General features: G+C 38.8%; 1 protein-coding gene across 1 annotated transcript in view; it reads left to right on the top strand.

Moving 5' to 3' along the window:
- The window catches only part of ANTXR1 (ANTXR cell adhesion molecule 1), a 220469-nt gene that overhangs the window by 24708 nt on the left and 174861 nt on the right, over positions 1 to 20900 (top strand). Inside the window, exon 3 of the mRNA XM_059659574.1 lies at positions 3567 to 3638. Coding sequence (XP_059515557.1) covers positions 3567 to 3638 — 72 coding nt within the window. The remainder of the gene's footprint in view (positions 1 to 3566; positions 3639 to 20900) is intronic.

Below are 20900 nucleotides of genomic sequence, written 5' to 3'. Positions count from 1 at the left end.
AACTCTTCACCATTTTCTTTAGGCCTCCAAGCTATACCTTACACTCATCACTCTCAGCAAGGAGCCTCACTTCCTGTTTCACCAGGAACCTGGAGAAGAGCACACAACTGATTACCTCAGGTTCCATGCATTATCACAAGATGCATGCATGTCCTTCTCACCGTCTCTGAGATTCAAGTACCCCACTGTTTCAGGCCAATTCCTGCATTTTAGTCCATTTTATCCCACTATTTCCGATCTCCTCCAGGTCTTTATTTCTTTTTTATGTTTTCTCTACATTTCCCCTGCCTCCATTTCCACTGTTAGTAGACACCAACTAATCTCTACTGCCCCTTGTCGGAAAAGGAGGAGCAACAAATCTCTTGATCATGTGTTCCTGCTAATACTAACATATCTTACTTGTTTCTCACTCAAATATCCTTAAAAACTCGCTCTGTCTCTATATCCCTATTTCTTTTTTTTTAAATTTATCTTTATTATTGAAAGTATTACAGTTGTCCCCTTTTCTTCTCCCATTAACCCCCTCTACCCTACTCCTGCCTCCTCCACAGGCCTTCCTTATATATGCATATAAGTTCTTTAGTTAAACTTTTCCCCCACTCCATCCCCCCTCTGAAATACTCAGTTTGTTGCATGCTTCTATGTCTCTGGATCTATTTTGTCTATTTGGTTCATTCGATTCCATATACAATTGAGATCACATGATACTTGTCTTTCTCTGACTGGCTTATTTCGCTTAGCTTCTTATTCATCCCTTAACTCACTGCCAACTGGCTGCTCTACCCACCCTCCAGCTGCTTGCTCTCGCCCAAGGCCCTACATGGTGCCCTAGAGGACAGAGCCAGTGAGCTTCTTCAGCTGGACAGAGGAGCCTCACTGAGTCAGGTTTATCTTTCCTTGGAATTCTCTCCTCCTCTAGCTTTCAGTTCTCCTTTCATCTCACTGGCCAGAGCCAGGCCTGTAAATGCTGATGTTGGTTTTAAATTTGGCTCACATTCCTTCTTGCTGCTGACACTTTCTTTGAACAGTTTTACTCACATGCTGAGTGTGCTGAGAACTCTGAAATTACGTCTCTAGCCCAGACTCATATACCAACGGCCTCTTGGAGGCCTACGTTTCCCACATCTGAACTGTATTCTTTCCAAGAGCTGAACTCTCTGTAAGGGAGGCAGTGCACTGTAGTGCTTAAGAGTCCAAGTTCTAGATGAGAATGTTTGGTTTCAAGCCCCAGATCCACCATCCTCCCACTGTGTGACCTTTATCTTTCAAGGTCTCAATTTTCTTTTGTAAAAAAAAAAATAAGAATAATAACAGTACTGATCTCATAAAGTTATTCTAAGTTTAATGAGATAATACTGGCAAATCACTTAACAGTAGTGTCAGGCACATAGTAAGCACTTGGTAAGTTTGGCCATAATTAGTATGGTCATTATTATTGTTATTTAGAATAGGTATCCTGCCGGGCCAGCACTGGTGATGTAGTAATAGGTAGCGTGGTGTCATGCACAGAGAGCCCAAGTCTGCTTCACGAAACCAATATTCAATACACCAGCTATTGCTTGGGCTCCTCCCAAGCATTAAATACCATGCTAACGGTTTCCAAAGATGCTTCAAGCATATGGTAGGTAATGAATGTAGACTTCATCCTGGAAGCAATAGGAGCCATTAGAGGTTTTATTGCAAATGATTGACAACATCTGATTTATATTTTAGGAAAATAATTCTGGGAGCAGGGGAACAAGGAATGATGATAGATAAGTTCATCCCTAGGCAATAACTGTAGTGGTCAGATAACTGAGGTCAAGTTCTTAAGCTAAGAGATGAAAAGAGAGAGAGAGAGAGAGAGAGAGAGAGAGAGAGAGAGAGAGAGAGAGAGAGACAGGTTTGAGTGCCGGGGTCCAGCCCCAGCGGGTCCAGGGGTCCCCAAAGGCGTGGACGGAGTAGGCGAAGAAGGAAGGACACAGAGGCAGCGTTCAGTTGATCAGCAGCCTAGCCAGGATCTCCAGCCAGGATCTCCAGCCAAGTTCTGGTCTCGATCTCCAGAGAGGTTCTGCTTTGGATCTCCAGGGAAGTTCTGTAGCCATGTTCCCTCGATAGGTTCTCCAGCCAGGTTCTGTCCAGGTTCTCCAGTCAGGTTCAGTGTCCAGGTTCCAGTCAGGGTCTCCTGCCAATCTCTGTAGTCAGGTTCAGCCCAGGATCCCTTGCCATGTTCTCCCGCTAGGCTCTGTCTCTAGGCTCTGAGGCCAGTCCTTCTCCAGGATCCTCCGGCATGCTCTCTCCAGCAAAGTTCTTCTGTCTCTAGGCTCCGTGTAGGTTCTGTCTTCTTGATTCTGTTCTAAGTTGTGAGTGTTTCTGTCTTGTTACAACTGTATTTATACCAGTTGATTCAATCCTATCAATCTCTATTACAAAGGTTAGGGCGTTTCTTATCTCCATTCCAGGGAGAAAAGATTATGTAGTTTAAGCATGATTGTTCGTAGTTAAAGGGATTAATTACCCGCCTGGCACTTAGTTGAGGGGTTTTATTCCCTCCCTAACTTCAGGGGAAAATCCCTACCTGGGGATTCAACCTTTCTCGGAGAGGTGACTTTGGTTAAAACACAGCGCCAAGAAGGTGAGCAAACATTATTAAGAACCGTATGCCATATATGCCAGGTCCCTTGAAACAGCAAGGATGGACCGGCTCCCGGCATTTGAGAAACATTTAGGAAGTGAGAAAGATACTAGCTGGGGCCAGATCAGGTTTGGGAGGTTACTGCATTGTGAATAGATTGGTGCTATGATGGATGAACCAGTTGGCCACCCAACGATAGCCCTGCAGTCTGACAGTCCATTCTGCAGACAGAAGCATATTTGGTCCTTAGCTGAGAGTTGTTCTGACTCCCAGAACAGGTAAAATTCGTCAATTGTACATTGACAAAGCTTCTAAGTAATGCCATATAAAAATCATGCCAATATATTAATTACTAATGAGAAATATAACTATCAACTGGAATAGATATGCTTGGGCCCATCAGCACAGTCTCTCCTTATTGGATAACCTCCTTGGGAAGCCAAGTAGAAATCAAAAGCTGACGGTGATCCTACTTTCAGAGCAAAAGGAGTTCACAGGTGATCTTAATGGCTGATGGGAACAAGCCGCACCCATCTGAGACGCTCTCTTCCTTATAGGGTACAGCAGACGACTGCGAGACACTATCAAACTCTGTCTATTGAGATCCCCTTTTGGTAGAACCATGCAGACCAGTCCTCCCCTAGGAACACACTTCTTCAGACAGAGCACAGGCAGTGATGAATTTTAGCTTCTTCCTTATAATCCACACTCGCTGAGTGGTGGTGTCGAATCAGAAGCAGCCTCCAGGCAGACAACATGGGTCTTCTCTTTGGTCCATAGCTTCAAGTCTTCTGCTGGCTAAATGTTTACACCAATGATGGAAGCCCCTTGGGTTCTAGGTCCGCGGTTTTGGCAGCCTTAATATAAAGGGCAGGGGAGGGAGGAAGCCTGGACCAGAATGGCATTGCACAGTCTTTCTATTGGCCCTAATAGAATTTCTTTTCCTTTCCAGCCCACAGCTAAGAATGTCCTTTATCGTCTTCTCTACTCAAGGAACAACCCTAATGAAGCTAACAGAAGACAGGTAAGCATGCCCCTCCCCGTCATAAAAATGCTCATCTTTTCTTGAGTAGTTCTCCTATTTCTGCCCTACTGCCAGCCTCGACCTGTCGGTCATTTTAATCTAATAGTTCTCTATTTTCACTTAAGCCTTGAACTTTGCACATTGATCCATCTGCTAGTTTACTCTGTGATGATTTTGATCGAATTTCCTGATGTTGGTGAAATTTTATAAATGAATAAATCACATTAAGGTAAATCTTACATTTGATTGGTGACTCGGTCTGTTAACTTGGAGCAAAATGTTAGCAAAACCATTTCTTGGGGGACTATATTTTCTTTTCTTTTAATTAGATTTATTTTGTGGCTTAAGGTTTCAGACATATAATAAGCACACTGTGAGAGAGGCAAGAACTTGAAATATTGTCATACATAGTTACTAAGGCAGGGAAGAGAAAGGGAGGGTTTATGATACCACAAAATAAAAGGAAATTTGAATCAAGTGTGGGGAAATGCTGTTGACATAAAAGGATTCGTTAAACCTAGTTTAACAAAAATGTTATTTTGGATTTTACCACCCACAGATGAAAACTAGTGCTTACAGAGACATAGTCATTCATTCATAGTTAGGATTGTATATTGAGAGTAGAGATGACAGTTTCAAGTTAATGAAACTTCGTCTACTTTTTAGAAATTGATGTGGTCCCCATGAGAGATGCACCATTGGGTTGGGGGGGGAACATGTGGGACTTATGTATGGACATATTGGAAAAAGGGAAGGAGGTAGGGTAAGTCTAGGGAGGGCAGGAAGACTTTATTCTATAACATTCTTCTTCTAAAACTAACTAACAGGACAGAATAAGGTGTTCTGGATTTAGCAACGAAACAGCAAATAGGAGCTAGTCCCATTTTTTTTCCATATCTTGGTTTATTATCTATAACAAAAAGACTACTTCGTACCATCTAGATCAGGGGTCCTCAAATTTTTTAAACAGGGGGCCAGTTCACTGTCCCTCAGACCGTTGGAGGGCCAGACTATAGTTTAAAAAAAACAAAAAAACTATGAACAAATTCCTATGCACAAAGCACATATCTTATTTTGAAGTAAACAAACAAAACGGGAACAAATACAATATTTGTATTTGCATGTGGCTCGCGGGCCATAGTTTGAGGACCCCAGATCTAGATGCTTTCAACCCCTATTTCTCTTTCAGCAGTATCTATTACTAGAGGCCCAGTGCACAAAAATTCATGCACTCGGAGGGGGGGGGGGTCCCTCAGGCTGACCTGTGCCCTCTCACAGTCCGAGACCCCTCCGGGGGATATCCACCTGCCAGCTTAGGCCTGCTCCCCAGGGGATTGGGCCTAAGCTGGCAGTCAGATATCCCTCTGGCAGCCTGGGAGCCCTTGGGGGATGTCCAACTGCAGCTTAGTCCCGCTCCCCCCTAGGACTGGGCCCAAGCTGGCAGTCAGACATCCTTAGTGCTGCCGAGGAGGCGGCACTCGCAGCCGTCAGCCTGGCTTGTGGCTGAGCGGAGCTCCCCCTGTGTGAGCACACTGACCACCAGGGGGTAGCTCCTGTGTTAAGCGTCTGCCCCCTGGTGGTCAGTGTGCATCATAGCAACTGGTCGTTCTGTTCATTCCGCCATTGGGGTCAATTTGCATATTACCCTTTTATTATATAGAATAAGAATATGCATACATGCCATTTGAGATGCTTTCAGAAACTTATTTTAAAAACAGGAGTTTCTGCCCTGGCTGGGTGGCTTATTTGGTTGGAGCATCATCTCGTGCATTAAAATGTTGTGGGTTTGATTCCCAGTCAGGGCACACCACTAGATTGCGGGTTCGATGCTGGTCGAGGTGCATATGGGAGGCAACCAATATTTCTCTCTCATTTTAATGTTTCCCTCCATCTATCTCTCCCCTTTCTCTCTCTAAAATCAATAAAAAACATATCCTTGAATGAGGGTTTAAAAAAGCACACACAGGAGTTTCTTATTCCTTATTAATAAAAGGAGAAACTGACGCTGTTATCAATGAAAGTGGAGGATCCCATTCCCCACTTGGTGCTGGGGGTTGGATCCTTAATATCTTGAGAAAAAGAATGTTCTGAGATTCACACAGGAGGATGAGTAATTTTTATTTGCATGGAATTATATCTCCTGGTTTCCAAAGGCCCATTTCCCTTAATCCAGTCCTGGAAGATGTGCAGCTGGGGAGTCAGCAAAGCCAATGTCCAAAGTTTCCCTTCCATGATGAAGCAGGGTCCAGTTTAGCATTGGGCTAGCTGCAGTCCATCAGTCCGGTGCATGTGGGCCTTGGGGGTGAATGCAAGGGAGCCAAGAGAACTTACTGCCTGCAACAAGAGTCCCAAGAGTCCCGAAAACAAAGTTCAAGAGCATGATCCAGGAGAGCGAACTCCTTTGTTTAGGAGATTAATTATCTTATATCTTCCCACGCTTGTAGTGGCCATGCCTACTCTGGCCAGTGACCTGTTCCCAGGTCTGACTCACAGACAAGTACCTTCCTTATTTCACCCAGAATTTACTGGGCATGAATCTACACTGCAGCTTCCTGGCAAAGCTTCACTAAGGGCTATAATGTTTGGCCTTCCCTTTGCTCTTTTGCATTTATTAGTAACTAAGCTAAATTACAACAGTATCAAAGCCATATCTTGTTCCTAAGGATACAAGCAGAACCCACACTGGTCGCAGGCCCCACATTTTCCCACTCTATTTTGCTGCCTTATATTAATAAACAGAGAACCTCCCTAACTGGTTTGGCTCAGTGGATAGAGCGTCAGCCTTCGGACTCAAGGATCCCAGGTTCGATTCCGGTCAAGGGCATGTACCTTGGTTGCGGGCACATCCCCAGTGGGGAATGTGCAGGAGGCAGCTGGTCGATGTTTCTCTCTCATCGATGTTTCTAACTCTCTATCCCTCTCCCTTCCTCTCTGTAAAAAAATCAATAAAATATTTTTTTAAAAAAAAATCATCATTCTCCTCTTAAATAAAATAAAATAAAATAAATAAAATAGAGAACCACAAAGCCCAAGAAACCTACGACCTTTTTAAAAAATATTGGCCAAGGATTTTAAAAAGCTCTGAGAAAGTGTCTCTAGTTGGTGGGGTCTCTATTCAAGACTCCCAATCTTTCTCAGTCTTTGACTGATGGCATCGTTATGTGGAGATGTCTTTTATTCATACAAAACTTCCCTTTCATCCATTCTTCACATTTTCTGACAGCCCCAAGGCTGCTTCATGATGATTATCCCACCCACTCCATGACTAAGAGTTTGGCCAAGCGACCGATTCACACATCACATCCCTTGTGGATATTTTGTGTGCTACTGCTCATGACCTTTGGGAAGTTGGGGAGGGCAGAGGGAAGGTCACAGATTTATAAACACTCATGGAACACTAGGTTTTCAGATCCACTTTGGTTCTGCTACTTCAAATTACTCATCTGAATCCTACTTTCAATCTAATTTTTTGTGCCTTCACTTCACTACCCCTAGTTTCCTGTGTGAAGGAGAAGACAGAGGTTAGAATGTGCTGTTTGCTAGAAGCAGGATTTAATAATTAAGGGCTGATAATGTAGCAAACAACAGCCAGAAATGCTTTCCTAAAGGCTGTAAGGGTTTCATATGGTGACTGCTTAGCCTAACCTGTGAGTCAACTAACAAAGCATGACATGGTTTCCTGACACATCCTCAACCTTATCAGCCTCTGTGAAAATGGGGGCAAGCCATCTCTCTCTAAAATACTTTCTCATATGAGTGGCTACGAGAATTAGGCTCTCAGAACCTCTAAGCTGGTGCTATTTCTGAAATATATGACTTTCAGTGTTTTAGTTGGTCACAGGAATTTGTATACTTTTTTCTATATCTCATTTGATCTTCACAATATCCCTGTAAGACAGTTTAAAATGCATTATTATATATAATTATTGAGGAAGCACACAGAGTTTTTAAAACTTGTTTAAGAACAAGACATGAATTAGCAGAGATTCTCATTTCAACAAAAACAAAAGATTTGGGGTAAATTGAAAGAAATAATATCAAAGGCATATTTGCGTCCAATTCTTGGGATCAAATCACATAGGTGGAACCATGGAAAGGTTGAAGAAATAGAGTGAAAAATAAATGTGAGGTGCCAAAATGTAGATTTACTTTGAGAATAACTATCATTTGTGTCTTTTATATGCTAAGTACTTTATGTATTATTTCTTATCTATCCCTATACAGCCATTATTACTTCAACTTCTAATGCGGTCTCTGTGGTCATTTGATTCATTGTTTTATATGTAATATGCCATTTTTCACTAACAGTTTTTAATATTTTATTTTTATCTTTAATTCTCAGCAGTGTGATTATGATGTGTCTAGGCATGGTTTTCTTTGAGTTTACCCTATTTTGGCTTTGCAGAGCTTCTCAAATCTATAAACTTATGTCTTTCATCAAATTTGGGGAATTTGTAGTCATTGTTTCTGCACTTGTCATTTTCTCCTCTCCTTCTGGGACTCCAGTGGCACAAAAGTTAGACCTTTTGATATTATTCCACATGCCCCTGTTCGGTTCTTCTTCAATCTTTCTGTTCTTCGGGTTACATCATTACCATTGATCTATCTTCATGTTCACTGACTCTCACCTCTGTCATCTCTATTCTGCCATTGAGCTCATCTATTACTGCAGATATTGTGTTTTTTAGTCCTAAAGTGTCTATTTTGTTTTATTTCTTGCTGAGAACTTTTATCTTTCTATTTATTTCATGTGTTTATCTTTACCTCATGCAACATAGTTATTATAACTGTTTTAAGTTATTTGTTAATTCTAATAGCTCAGATTTGCCATCTTAATTGTCTTTTCCCTTAAGAATTGGTCACATATTCTAGGTACTCTGTATGTGGAGTGATTTTAGATTATATCCTAGAAGTTTGTGATATTATGTTGTTTAGACTCTGAGTCATAGTCAAATCCTCTGGAGAATTTTTTGTTTGTTTGTTTGCTTAGTAAGAAATCACCCTGGCTGGGTTCAGACCACAAGTCCTATCACTTCTTCTGTGGGTGGTCGTTTTTATCTTGGTCCTATTTTCAAAGGCTTTGCTAAGCTGCACTGGGTCTATCCTCCACATGTGTCGTTCAAGATGAACCTGGGATTATATAACTTCATACACAAAAATAAAGGGACCCCCTTCTCCAGCTCTCTCCTCTCCAGCATTCTTCAATACTATCTTACCCACCAAGGCCCCTCTTTCCAAGTCATCTAGCAAGAAAAATGGGGTTTCTCCTGGCGTTTTGGCCACCACATTGCTTCATACAGTTCTCAACTTAGGCCAACCTTGGAGCAAAGCCAGGAGTAATAAAAAAAGGAGTAAAAATGGAGATTCCCTCTACATTCTTTTAGCCACAAGATGCCCTTTCATCAGCAGCCAGAAATATGGGGATTTTCTAGGTCTTTTAGGTAACATCCCAGGCCACTGCCATGTACTGAGACCCACAGTCAGATTAAAGGCATGAGAAAAAAGAGGAAAACAAATTGGGGCTCATGTTTGTGTGGGTTATTCCTCCAGGTTTTAACTGCTTTCCTCAATCCACCTGCTTTGTTTACTTTTCAGAGCCCTGGTGTGTTTGCTTTTTAATTCTGTTCAGAGTTTTGTTATAATCAGCAGGAGTGATAGTCAGGGGCAAGTTTGCTCCATCTTACCTGCTGTTACTTTAATTTTACTGGTAATGTCGCTGAGATTTAGAGAGTAGATAACTTGCTGAGGTTAAATAATAAAAATGGCAGAACTAGTACTCTGATTCTGGATTCTGGATTTGGTCCAACGCATGTGCTTTGCTCTTCCAAGATTTTTTAGCTTCATCAGTTTGCAAAGCAATTAACAAACTGTAACAAAATTTTTAGGCTTCTTCATTAGCATAATAAAGGATAGAATGTTAATTTAAGTACTATTAGAATTAATTATTTTAGTGTTAATTACTGCATATAATTTCTAAAAACTTTCTGGAATGTCTTTTCCTGATCTTCATTGAAATACTTTAAATGTTTCATTGGAAATGAAATCATGTCAAGGAAGTCCAACTCTTACTTTGAAAGAAATCAGGAATAGATATTAAATTTAATTAAATGCATTTTTGGCATCTATTGAGATGATCGTATTTTTCTTTGACCTACTAATACAGTGAAATGCATTAATAATATTTTTTAATATTGGGTCATTCTTGCGTTTATGGTTACACTTGGTTGTAATATGTTATTATTTTAATGTAGAGCTGAATTCTATTTCTGTGTTTTATTCAGAAATTTAGCACCATAATTGTGATTGGGCTGTTATTGTCCTTTTATGACTCTCTTTACTTATAGTATTTTCTATGATTTTTTTTACATTTAGATCTTTACCTCTTCTAGAATTTATTCTGATGTACAGTGTAATGCCAAGATGAATCATATTTCCTCCAAGTGTTTAGACAGTTTTTCCAATACCATTTTGCTGAATAATCATTTGCTACCAATGTGAAAAGTTAAGCACTTCTATAAACTTGGCTCCATTGCTAGGTTTTCTATTCTGATGCACCGCATTTCTGTCTGTTCCCATGTTAGAACAAAATTACATATTTTAATTAGTTTTAACATCTGGAAGACTAGTCATTCCTCACTTCTAATGTTGGGTGAAAATTTCCCTGGTGTTTAGAGTTTTGTTTTGTCTGTTGTGTTTTACAATGTGTATTTTAAATAATTTTTATCATGTTCCAAAATATTCGGGCGATTTTTCATTTGAATTGTATGAATAATGTTAGTGAAATGGCATTGCATTTTACTATATCTAGCTTGTTTAAGGATATATTACTTCTCATTTACGTCCCTCAGTAAGGTTTTGATATTTTCTTTAGATCAGAGTCATACAATGTTTCCTAAGTTTATTTCTAGGCACTTTAAAGTTCCCTCCCCCCCCACCCCCCCCGTGAATAATTTTTTTCTGTTGTATTTTTTAAATTACCACTTACTATAGAGCAATTAACCTGTAATGTGGGCGTCCATGGGCTTTTATTGAGCTCCATTAAATGATTTTTTAAAAAATTTGCAAGTCAGAGAGATTATAGTTTGTATCAGAAAAGGCTAATGATCCCAAAATTGTTAAGAAAAACTGGTTTGGGGAAAAACTATTGGTTTTATAAATTTATTTCTCATTCCATATTTTAAAAATGTTTTTATTGACTTCAGAGAGAAGAAGGGAGATGGAGAGAGAGAGAGAAATATCAATGATGACAGAATCATTGATAGGCTGCCTCTTTCACTCCCTCTACTGGGAATTGAGCCAGTATCCCAGGCATGTGCCCTGACCGAGAATTCAACTGTTGACCTCCTGGTTCATGGGTCCATGCTCAACCACTGAGCCACACCAGCCAGGCTTCCATCATTTTAATGAAACATTTTATTGATTCCAATACTTTCCGGTTAATTTTGGAATGGTTCTTAGGTAAAATAGTTGTACTATTTGTAATTAATAATAACTTCTATTCTCTTTTCCAATATTTATAGCTGTTATATCTTCTTGTGTGTCTTATTACAAATAAAATTTTCAAATTTTAATGGGAATGACTTGTATTTCATAATTATGTACTTCATTGGATATTGACTTCATAGGTATATTTTATCTACTATATTAAGGAATTATTCTTCCAATTTTATTTAATTTTTTGTATTAAATAAATGTTTTATTAAACGCCCTTTGGTCATATCAAGATAATTATAGCTTTCTTCTTTATTTATCTTTGTCCTTCCTGTCCATTTGAAAATTTTAAATCAAATGATTTTTTGGTGAAAAATTACATTCATGGAATAAATTTTATTTATTATGATTTATTTTTTCATTATATTTCTGGATTTGATTTAATATAAGCCTGAAGATATTGCTTATCAACACTTAATATTAAGAGTGTTCAGGAGTTTTATTTTATACTATCTTTGTCAGCCTACGGGTAAAAGGATTATGTGAGTTCGTTAACATGAATTGGCAGTCTTTCCATATGCTGTGGAATATCTTAATTAATATAGAAGTATGTGTTTTTTCAAGGTTTGATACCACTCAGAGGAAAACAATATAAGCCTAGATTATTATTAAAGAAGCTCTTTGACATTTATACTAAATTCTTATATGACCTATGTTACCATATTTTTCACCTTGAGAAGTGGTAGGAATTACCAATGTATTGATATTTTAACTCTATAACTCACTTTTTTAGTTTTCAAAATCTCTTATGTACCTGTGGTTATATTCCTTTTCCTACATTCATGTAAAGGTATTTATTTTCTCTTATTTGCCCATTCAAATTACTCAATGGTTTGTCTCTTAAATTTACTCATCAATTCTCTTATGTATTTGTTTTGTTTTGTGATTTATTATTTTATTCTTTTACTTCTATTAATTCCTTCTGCTTCTTATTTTTTTATTTCACCTGTTTTTCTGGCTCCTTGAATTGGAAGTTTATTCATTATATCATTTCTTGTTTAATAATAAAAGTTATTATTAATATAAATTATATTCTAAATCTCATTCTTGTTGAATATCACATACTCTGACATGTATTGTTCTCATTATGTTCTAAATAGTTTAAATTTATAATTTTATATTTGATTTAATGTGATTCACAAAGTATTTCACAATTTCACATAATTTTTAAAATATTTTTCTCAATTTCAAGAGTTATTGCATTTTTTTAGAAACTGTGACATATGATTTCTGCTTTTAAAATTTATTAATTTTGTTGGTGGACTAGTTTATGATTAAATTTTGTTTATCGTCCATGAATGTTAGAAAATATGCATACTTTGAATAAAAATTTTTATATAAAATCATATTAAATTTATCAAATATTTTATTTTTTTGTTTACTTGATCTGTGAAGACAGAAATAATTTTAAATTTTCCACTATGTTTCACTTGAGTATCCAACACATTGTTTTATAATTTATATTGAATTACTTAGCTAACATGTATTATCATTATCGAATATATTTCCAATCAACATAAAACAACCTGTTTTCCCTTTAATGCTTTCTGCTTCGTGTTATTTTCTCCTCCTGGATGCTTGTAAAAATTATTTTTCTTTATCTTTGGAATTTTTAAAAAGTCAAGAGAATATGTCTAGGTGTGGGTTCTCTTATTTTGTGTAATACTTTGTGTAGGACTTGAGCTATTTCATCTGACAATTTAATAAGTTTCTTCAGCTTAAGAAATTTTTCTATTATTTCTTTTATTATTACTTTTTCTTGTCTGTGCATTATAGTCTTGAATTTATCCAATAACTCTTTTATATTCTATAAAAAAATTTTAATCTCTAAAAATTAAATCTCTATAATTTTTAATCTCTATCATTTTTCTTTGAATTCTTGGCAAATAATTCACTCTGGTCCTGTAATTCTCCAATTTAAGTTTTGTTTTGTTTTTGTAGTATTCTACTTACTGTTCATGGCTTCACTGCATTTTTTTATTGTGGTAAAATTCTTGTATCATAAAACTTGCTATTTTAACTATTGTTAAGCATGCAATTCAGTGGTATTAAGTTGTGCGATTATCCATCTCCAGAACTTTTCCATCATCCTAAACTGAAACTCCCACCAGCCCCTGGCAACTTCTATTCTACTTTTTATGTCTATGGATTGCCTATTCTAGATTCCTCATATAAGAGGAATCATATCATATTTGTCCTTTTGTGTCCGGTTTATTTCACTTAGCATGTTTTCAAGTTTCATCCATATTGTGGCAGGAATTAGAATTTCATTCATTTTAAGGCAGAATAATATTCCATTGTTTGTGTCTACCACATTGTGTTTATCCATTCATCTGTCAATGGGCATTTGGGCTGTTTCCACCTTTTGTCTGTTGTGAATAATTTTGCTATGAACATTGGCATGTAAATATCTGTTCAGGTTTCTGTTTTCAATTCTTTTGGGATTATATGTAGAAATGAATTGCTGGATTATATGGTAATTCTATGTTTGATTTTTTTTTTTTTTGAGGAAGTGCCATCCTGTTTTTCACAATGGCTGCAACATTTTACATTTTACCAATAATCTACAAGGAATATCTCAACATCTTTTCTGACACTTGTTATTTTCTGGGTTTGTTTGTTTTTTTATAACAGCCATCCTAATGGGTGTGAAATGGTATCTCATTATGGTTTTGATATCTATTTCCTTAGTAAACAGTGATGCTGAATACCTTTTCATGTGATTATTGGAACATTTGTATATCTTCTTTGGAAAAATGTTTATTCAAGTCTTTTGCCCATTTTTATTGGGTTCTTTTTGTCATTGAGTTCTAAGAGTTCTTTATATAGCCTGGATATTAATCCCTTATCTAATATATTACTTGCAAATATTTTCTCTCATCCAACAGGTTACCTTTTCACTCTGTTGTTAGTGTCCTTTGATGCACAAAAGTTGTTAACTTTGATGGAGTCCAATTTATTTAATTTTTCTTTTGTTGCTTGTACTTGATGTCATATCCCAAGAAATCATTGCAAAATTCAGTGTCATAAAACTTTTGCCCTATTTTTTTCTAAGAGTTTTATAGTTTTATCTCTTACATTTAGGTTCTTGATTCATTGTGAGTTATTTATGTGGTTTAAAATAAGAGTCCAATTTTTTTCTGTTGCAAATGCATATCTAACTTTCCCAGCACCATTTGTTGAAAAGCTTGCCTTTTCCCCATTGGATAGTTGACACCTTGTCAGAATGACTTGACCAGATATGAAAAGTTTTATTTCTGGGTTCTCTATTCTATTCTATTGGTCTATTTGTCTCTCCTTATGCTGGTACCACACTGCTTTGATTACTATGGCTTTGTAGTAAGTTTTGAAATGAGAAAGTGTGAGCCTTTCAACTTTTCTTCTTTATCAAGATTGTTTTGGCTATTTAGGGTCCCTTAGGATTTCATATGAATTTAAGGATAAGTTTTTCTATTTCTGCAAAATGCTATTGGAATTTTGATAAGGATTGCATTAAATCTATAGATCACTTTGGGTCCTATTATCATCTTAATAGTATTAAGTCTTCTGATCCCATAACACAGGCTGTCTTTCCACTTATTTATGCCTTTCATTTCTTTCATCAATGTTTTGTATTTTTTTATTGCCATTTCAAATTTTTTAAGTGACAAATGTCTTTCAACCCTATGAATATTTTCCTGATTTTGAATTTTTCCTTTGTGTGTGTGTGTGTGTGTGTGTGTGTGTCCCTGATATTGTGTTAGAGATGGAATATCTTCATCATGAGTATGAATTAGAAATGTCGTATGTTTCTTACATTCGTTTATTTCAAAGGGGAAATTTTCTCAAATTCCTCAAATGGGTCCTCTTTTTCCCAACTTCTGAGATATTTCCTTAGTATAGTGACTCAAAAGAAAAACAACTACGTTTTTCAGTACCGGGTTTGGGGGTAAGTTCTGTCAGACATCATGTAAATCTTTGTTGAAAATGTGAAGATCCCAGGCTAAAGAAGACAGGAACATTTAGGTGTACATAATGTAGCTTTTTTTCCCTGGAAAGTCTGAAGACCCAGTAGTACATCCAAGGTAGGGAAGAAACAGAAGCCAACGGGCGATGGTCAGGTGCAGATGTTGGATCCCTATGTTAAGCACCTTTCCCATCACCAACCACAGGCTTTTCTTCTCATGTCCTGGAATTCCAGGCTGACAGGTCCTTCCCTCACCATGATGTCAGCAGCTCCAGTTTTGCAGGAATTCCTCCATGTGTCTGGCACGCATATGGCATCCTTACCTATTTTCCATCAGTGACAAACATTTTCTCCTATTATGTTAGTTTAGCTGTTTCTACATCATTTTGGACAGAAAAGGGGGACTTAAAATGTGTAGACCCAGAACACTATCTTTAACTGAAATTTTCACCTTTCTTATAAACTTTGCAAAATTATAAAACAAAGCATAACAAAACAACAAGTCAAACAATTATTATGTCTTATCCAACCCACTGGCCTCATTTCACTAAGGAAAATCATTCTCAGAGAGAGATGGAATTATTTGCCCAAATTCACATTAAGTAGTCAGTGGCAGTAGAATTTTTTTTTCTACTCACAAAATTAAAATATTTAAATTTAGTGATTTTTCCCACACTACATTAAATAATGTACCCAATTCACGGCACATGTATGCATGCTGCTATCTTGTTTCTTATCTGTGGAATACTTAAATGAAAGCAATTGCTAGGTATATGTGCAAATACATATGCATTTTTTAGTCTATATATAATCTTTTATTAATGGCTTCTTATGTACCAATATCTTAAAATATTTTTTTCAGCTATAATAAGAGAAAATGATAATCCCTACCCTGTGAGGTTGTTATGGGAACTATATTATTTATTGTATGTATTATACAGGTGGGGATACTGAGTCGGAGAAGGCTGAAGGCCACTCTGCTGTAAAAGTGTAGAAACCCAGGCATCATGACCCCAGTATCCACACCCTTAACCACTATACTATAGGGTTTCCCACAATTTTACTCTTATATATGGTTTTAAGTTTTAAAAAATCCAATTCACAATTCACTACCCTAAACCCTAGGGAAAACAGTTCCCCGAGAACATATGCCCTCTACACATTTTATCTTCATGGCCTTTTATCAGCTTCAGCTTGGAAATCGTCCTCACAAAGAGAGAGGTAAAGAGGCAGCATCAGCATTTCGCAGATGGGGTGAAGAGGTTAAGTGTCTTGCTTACTGCTTAAGAAGTTGCAGTGAGAGCCAAGAACGCTTGGCTCAAACTGCTGAGTGGAAACCAAGAGACCACACTTCTCTATCCCTCTCAGTCATCTTCTGGTTTGGTTGGGAGTGTGGTTTTGCCATTAGTGTCACAGGGGAAAATGACATATTCTGAACACACCGCTTGATTCCTGGAGCAGAATGATTATAGGCTGTTGTTACCAAGAGATGGTTCTAAAAGTCTTTTCTAAATATAAAAATAAAAGAGAAAAAGTCTTCAGATACTTTGTGCTTGAAAGACCTGGGATTCGTTCCATTTTGAGATATTCACTTTAATACAAGAAGCTTTGATGATAAAATTAAGAGAAATACAGCAGAGCATTTATTCTCTGGCCTGTTGATTGAAGGATAATATCATGGGGTCTGAGCCAGTTGCCTTTAGCCTTCTGTGACTCTGCGCCTTTGTTTCTTATCTGTAAAATCAATGTAATGGCCTGGCCAATGTGGCTCAGTGGTTGAGTATCAACCTATGAACCAGGAGGTCACAGTTCGATTCCCAGTCAGGGCACATGCCTGGGTTGCAGGCTCAAACCCCAGTAGGGAGCATGCAGAAGGCAGCTGATTGATAATTCACTCTCATCATTGATGTTTCTATCTCTCCCTCTCCCTTCTCTCTGAAATCAATAAAATCATATTTCTTTAAAAAAAAAAGAATATAATAATAGCCCTTACCTTATAGAACTGTTAGAAGAATTAACAATGCCAGGCATATAGTCAGTGTCCTTGTTATTATTGTCGTTGTTGCTGGGGTTTTGACAAACAGCTAAGGAATTACCCCAAATCCTCCTGGATACACCCCCACTCAAATCATCTGGATATCCAACAGTAATTCAAAGAGTGTGTCCCCGGCTCTGCCTGGCCTACCTCCTTCTCTGAAGTATTTAGCTTTTGGCTGTCCTGTCACTATATAGAAGCATACAGGTAGAACATTCTGCTCCAGCATGAGGCCACATAAAAGTTAGTGTTTCCTTTGTCTGATGGTTCTCAACCTTCCTAATGCTGCGACCCTTTAATACAGTTCTTCAGGTTGTGGTGATCCCCAATTTCATTGTTACAAATTGAACATAATTAAAGCATAGTGATTAATCACAAAAACAATGTGTAATTATATATGTGTTTTCCGATGGTCTTAGGCGACCCCTGTGAAAGGGTCGTTCGACCCCCAAAGGGGTCGCGACCCACAGGTTGAGAACCGCTGATCTAAAGAGACCTCTCCCACACAGGAGAGCCCAGGCAATATCTCTAGAAGCAATTGTTTAAGGGGGGGTGGGGAACCTTTTTACTGCCAAGGGCCATTTGGATATTTATAACATCATTCGCTTAATATAATTCACTTAATATAAATTTATGTTACTATGAAAAAAGCTTCTAGATTTATTGAACTTTGAGTCCCGTCTGCGGTTGCCTTGGCAGGGCCAGACCAAATGATTTCGTGGGCCTTATATTGCCTGCAGGCCAGGCGTTCCCACCCCTGAACCCAAAGGGCTACAGATACTGAGTCTCAATGATGGTAAAAACAAAAAACGAAAACATACCTTGAAGCAATTGAGCAGGTCGGGGAACAGATCGATTTGTGAGAGAAGAGTGGGCCAGTGCTTCTCACCCGCTTCCTCTGGCGTAGCCCTGCTAGTAAAAGAAAGTAAAAGTGGACCTGTGGGGTCCTCGGGTATAGTCTAAAGTGGTTTATTGAAAGCAAAAGAATTCTTTAACATCCTTTCACCTTAAAAATGTATGTGCATTTGTAGTCTATTCTACAATGTTAGATTTTATCTGAAAATCATGTTGAGTTCTTTCGCAAATTTTGGAGTACAATTTATGCTCCAGAAGATAGATAGATGATAGATAGATAGATAGATAGATAGATAGATAGATAGATAGATAGATGATAGATAGATAGATAGATAGATAGATAGATGTCTATGTATATTAGATAGGTTTTCTTTATCTTTGTGTATAGCACAGTGTCCTATGCCTACTTTGGACACCACAGATGTAATCGAAACCATGCAGGGTTTGTGCCAGGACCAGTCTGGGTTCCAGTCTGGGCTCCACGTTACTGCACTCCCCTGAATCTGTTTTCTCATATGTACAACCAAGATAGTAGTGCCAATCATATGGTGGCGTTGGGACACTTTTGTTAATTATCGCATAAAAAGTGCCCAGTAGAGACCCTGGCACAGCATAGAGACTCCAGAAATGTTGCCTCCCTTCCTCACCTACTATCTCTCATGTGGAAAATACATTTAAAGGCTAAAAATTGACAGAGCAAGGTTCAAAAATATTCTTCTCTGGATGAAGCCAGCAAGGCAAACTGCAGAAATAGCCAACAGAACCAAAAATTGGTAGGTAGAGTTCTGAAGCTACACAGCCAAAACTAATAGATTTTCTGTGACCCAACAAAATCATTTCCACAATTGGTCAACATCAGGTGGGTTCACACATGTCCCTCACCTAACTCAACCCCATGGTGTGGACTTGAACCTTAGACTTAACACTGCCTCTTCATGAACTGCATGTTTAGCCTTTGCTTCTCACCCTCAACAATTTTTTTTAATTAGCAATTATTTGCATGCAACAAAAGTGTACAAAAGATAATGAGCAGTTATGATCCACCACAATGCTAATGAAATAAAATTTACAGATATTAACATGCCCTGTATATACTCCCCTTTCTCTTTTTGCATCAGAGACAATCACTATCCTGAATTTTGAGTTTATCATTTTAATGGATGTTGTGTATTTTTATACAACTGTGACCAATATAGTATATATTTTTCATATTAAATTTTATAATTAACTAGAGGCCTGGTGCACAAAAATTTGTGCACTCAGAGGATGCGGGGGGGAAGGTCCCTCAGCCCGGCCTGTGCCCTCTTGCAGTCTGGGACCCCTCGGGGGATGACCACCTGCTGGGTTAGGCCTGCTCCCCAGGGGATTGGGCCTAAGCTGGCAATCAGACATCCCTCTGGCAGCCTGGCAGCCCTCAGGGGATGTCCACTTGCCAGTGGGGAGCAGACCTAAGCTGCAGTCAGACATCCTTAGCACTGCTGAGGAGGCAGGAGAGGCTCCCACCACCACCGCTGTACTGGCAACCATCAGCCTGGCTTGTGGCTGAGCAGAGCTCCCCCATGTGGGAGCATACTGACCACCAGAGGACAGCTCCTGCATTGAGCGTCTGCCCCCTGGTGGTCAGTATGTGTCATAGTGACCAGTCATTCCCAGTCTTTCTGCTGTTAGGGTCAGTTTACATATTACCCTTTTACTATATAGGATAGAGGCCTGGTGCACGGGTGGGGGCCAGCTGGTTTGCCCTGAAGGGTGTCCCGGATCAGGGTGGGGGTCCCGCTTGGGTGCCTGGCCAGCCTGGGTGATGGGCTGATGGCTGCTTGCAGCTGGTCACACCCCCTTCAGGGTGGGGGTCCCCACTGGGGTGCCTGGCCAGCCTGGATGAGGGGCTGATGGCTGTTTTCAGGCTGGCCACACCCCTTTAGGGTGGGGGTCCCCACTGGGGTGCCTGGCCATTCTGGGTGAGGGGCTGAGGGCCGTTTTCAGGCTGGTCGGCCACTTGAAGCTCCCAGCCTCTCCTTTTTTTCTTTTTTTTTTTATTCTGGGATTTATTTACCTTCTATAATTGAAACTTTGTTGCCGTCACTGGAACTGAGAGCCAGCTCCTGCTGGCTCCCAGCTCTGAGGCCACGGCCTGCTGAAAGCAGGTATCTGGGGTTTGTTTACCTTCTATAATTGAAACTTTGTTGCTTTCGGAGCTCAGAGCTGGGCTGTGGCAGGCAGGGAACCTTGGCTTCCTCCATCACTGGAGCAAGCAAGCCTCCTGCTCGCTTCAGCTGCATGGCTGTCGGCCGCCATCTTGGTTGGCAGTTAATTTGCATATCGCCCTGATTAGCCAATGAGAAGAATAGTGAAGGTATGGTCAATTACCCTTTTTGTCTTTTATTAGATAGGATGGTCATATTGTATTTTTCTTGAACTTGCTTTTTTATGCTTAACATTATGTTTCTGAGACTTTTTTTACATAGATACATGTAGCTGCATTTGGTTCATTTAAATGATTGTGCATTGGGTATTCTATTATAATAATGTACCATCATGTACTTATTTGTTCTCTTATTCATACAGTTAGTTTGCTTCTAATTTCTTTGCTGTTATAAACAAGGCTACAATGAACATTCTTGTACCTGTCTCCTGGGGGAGTAAGAAGCAAGAATTTCTTTATGATAATTCTAGGGATTGAATTGCTAGGTCTTACAATATGTGAATATGTAACTTCATTGGGCGTGATTTAGTCATTCTCCAAAGGGGCTGCACCAATTTATACTCCCACTAGTAGTTTATCAGAGTTGTCATTGCCTGACATTCTCCCAGTGTCTTGTATGTTTCCCAACACTTCTTCTCAGACTGTGTCCACATATGACTTGTGGGCTGGGTTATCTGGTATGGGCCTAGTGTACATCAACCTACTCCCACCTGCAGCCCAATATTGCTCCAA

This window comes from Myotis daubentonii, chromosome 12, assembly GCF_963259705.1.
Source record: "Myotis daubentonii chromosome 12, mMyoDau2.1, whole genome shotgun sequence".
In the NCBI taxonomy this organism is placed as follows: Eukaryota; Metazoa; Chordata; class Mammalia; order Chiroptera; family Vespertilionidae; genus Myotis; species Myotis daubentonii.
The sequence above is the reverse complement of the archived record's forward strand: the minus strand, read 5'-3'. Positions and strand labels throughout refer to the sequence as shown.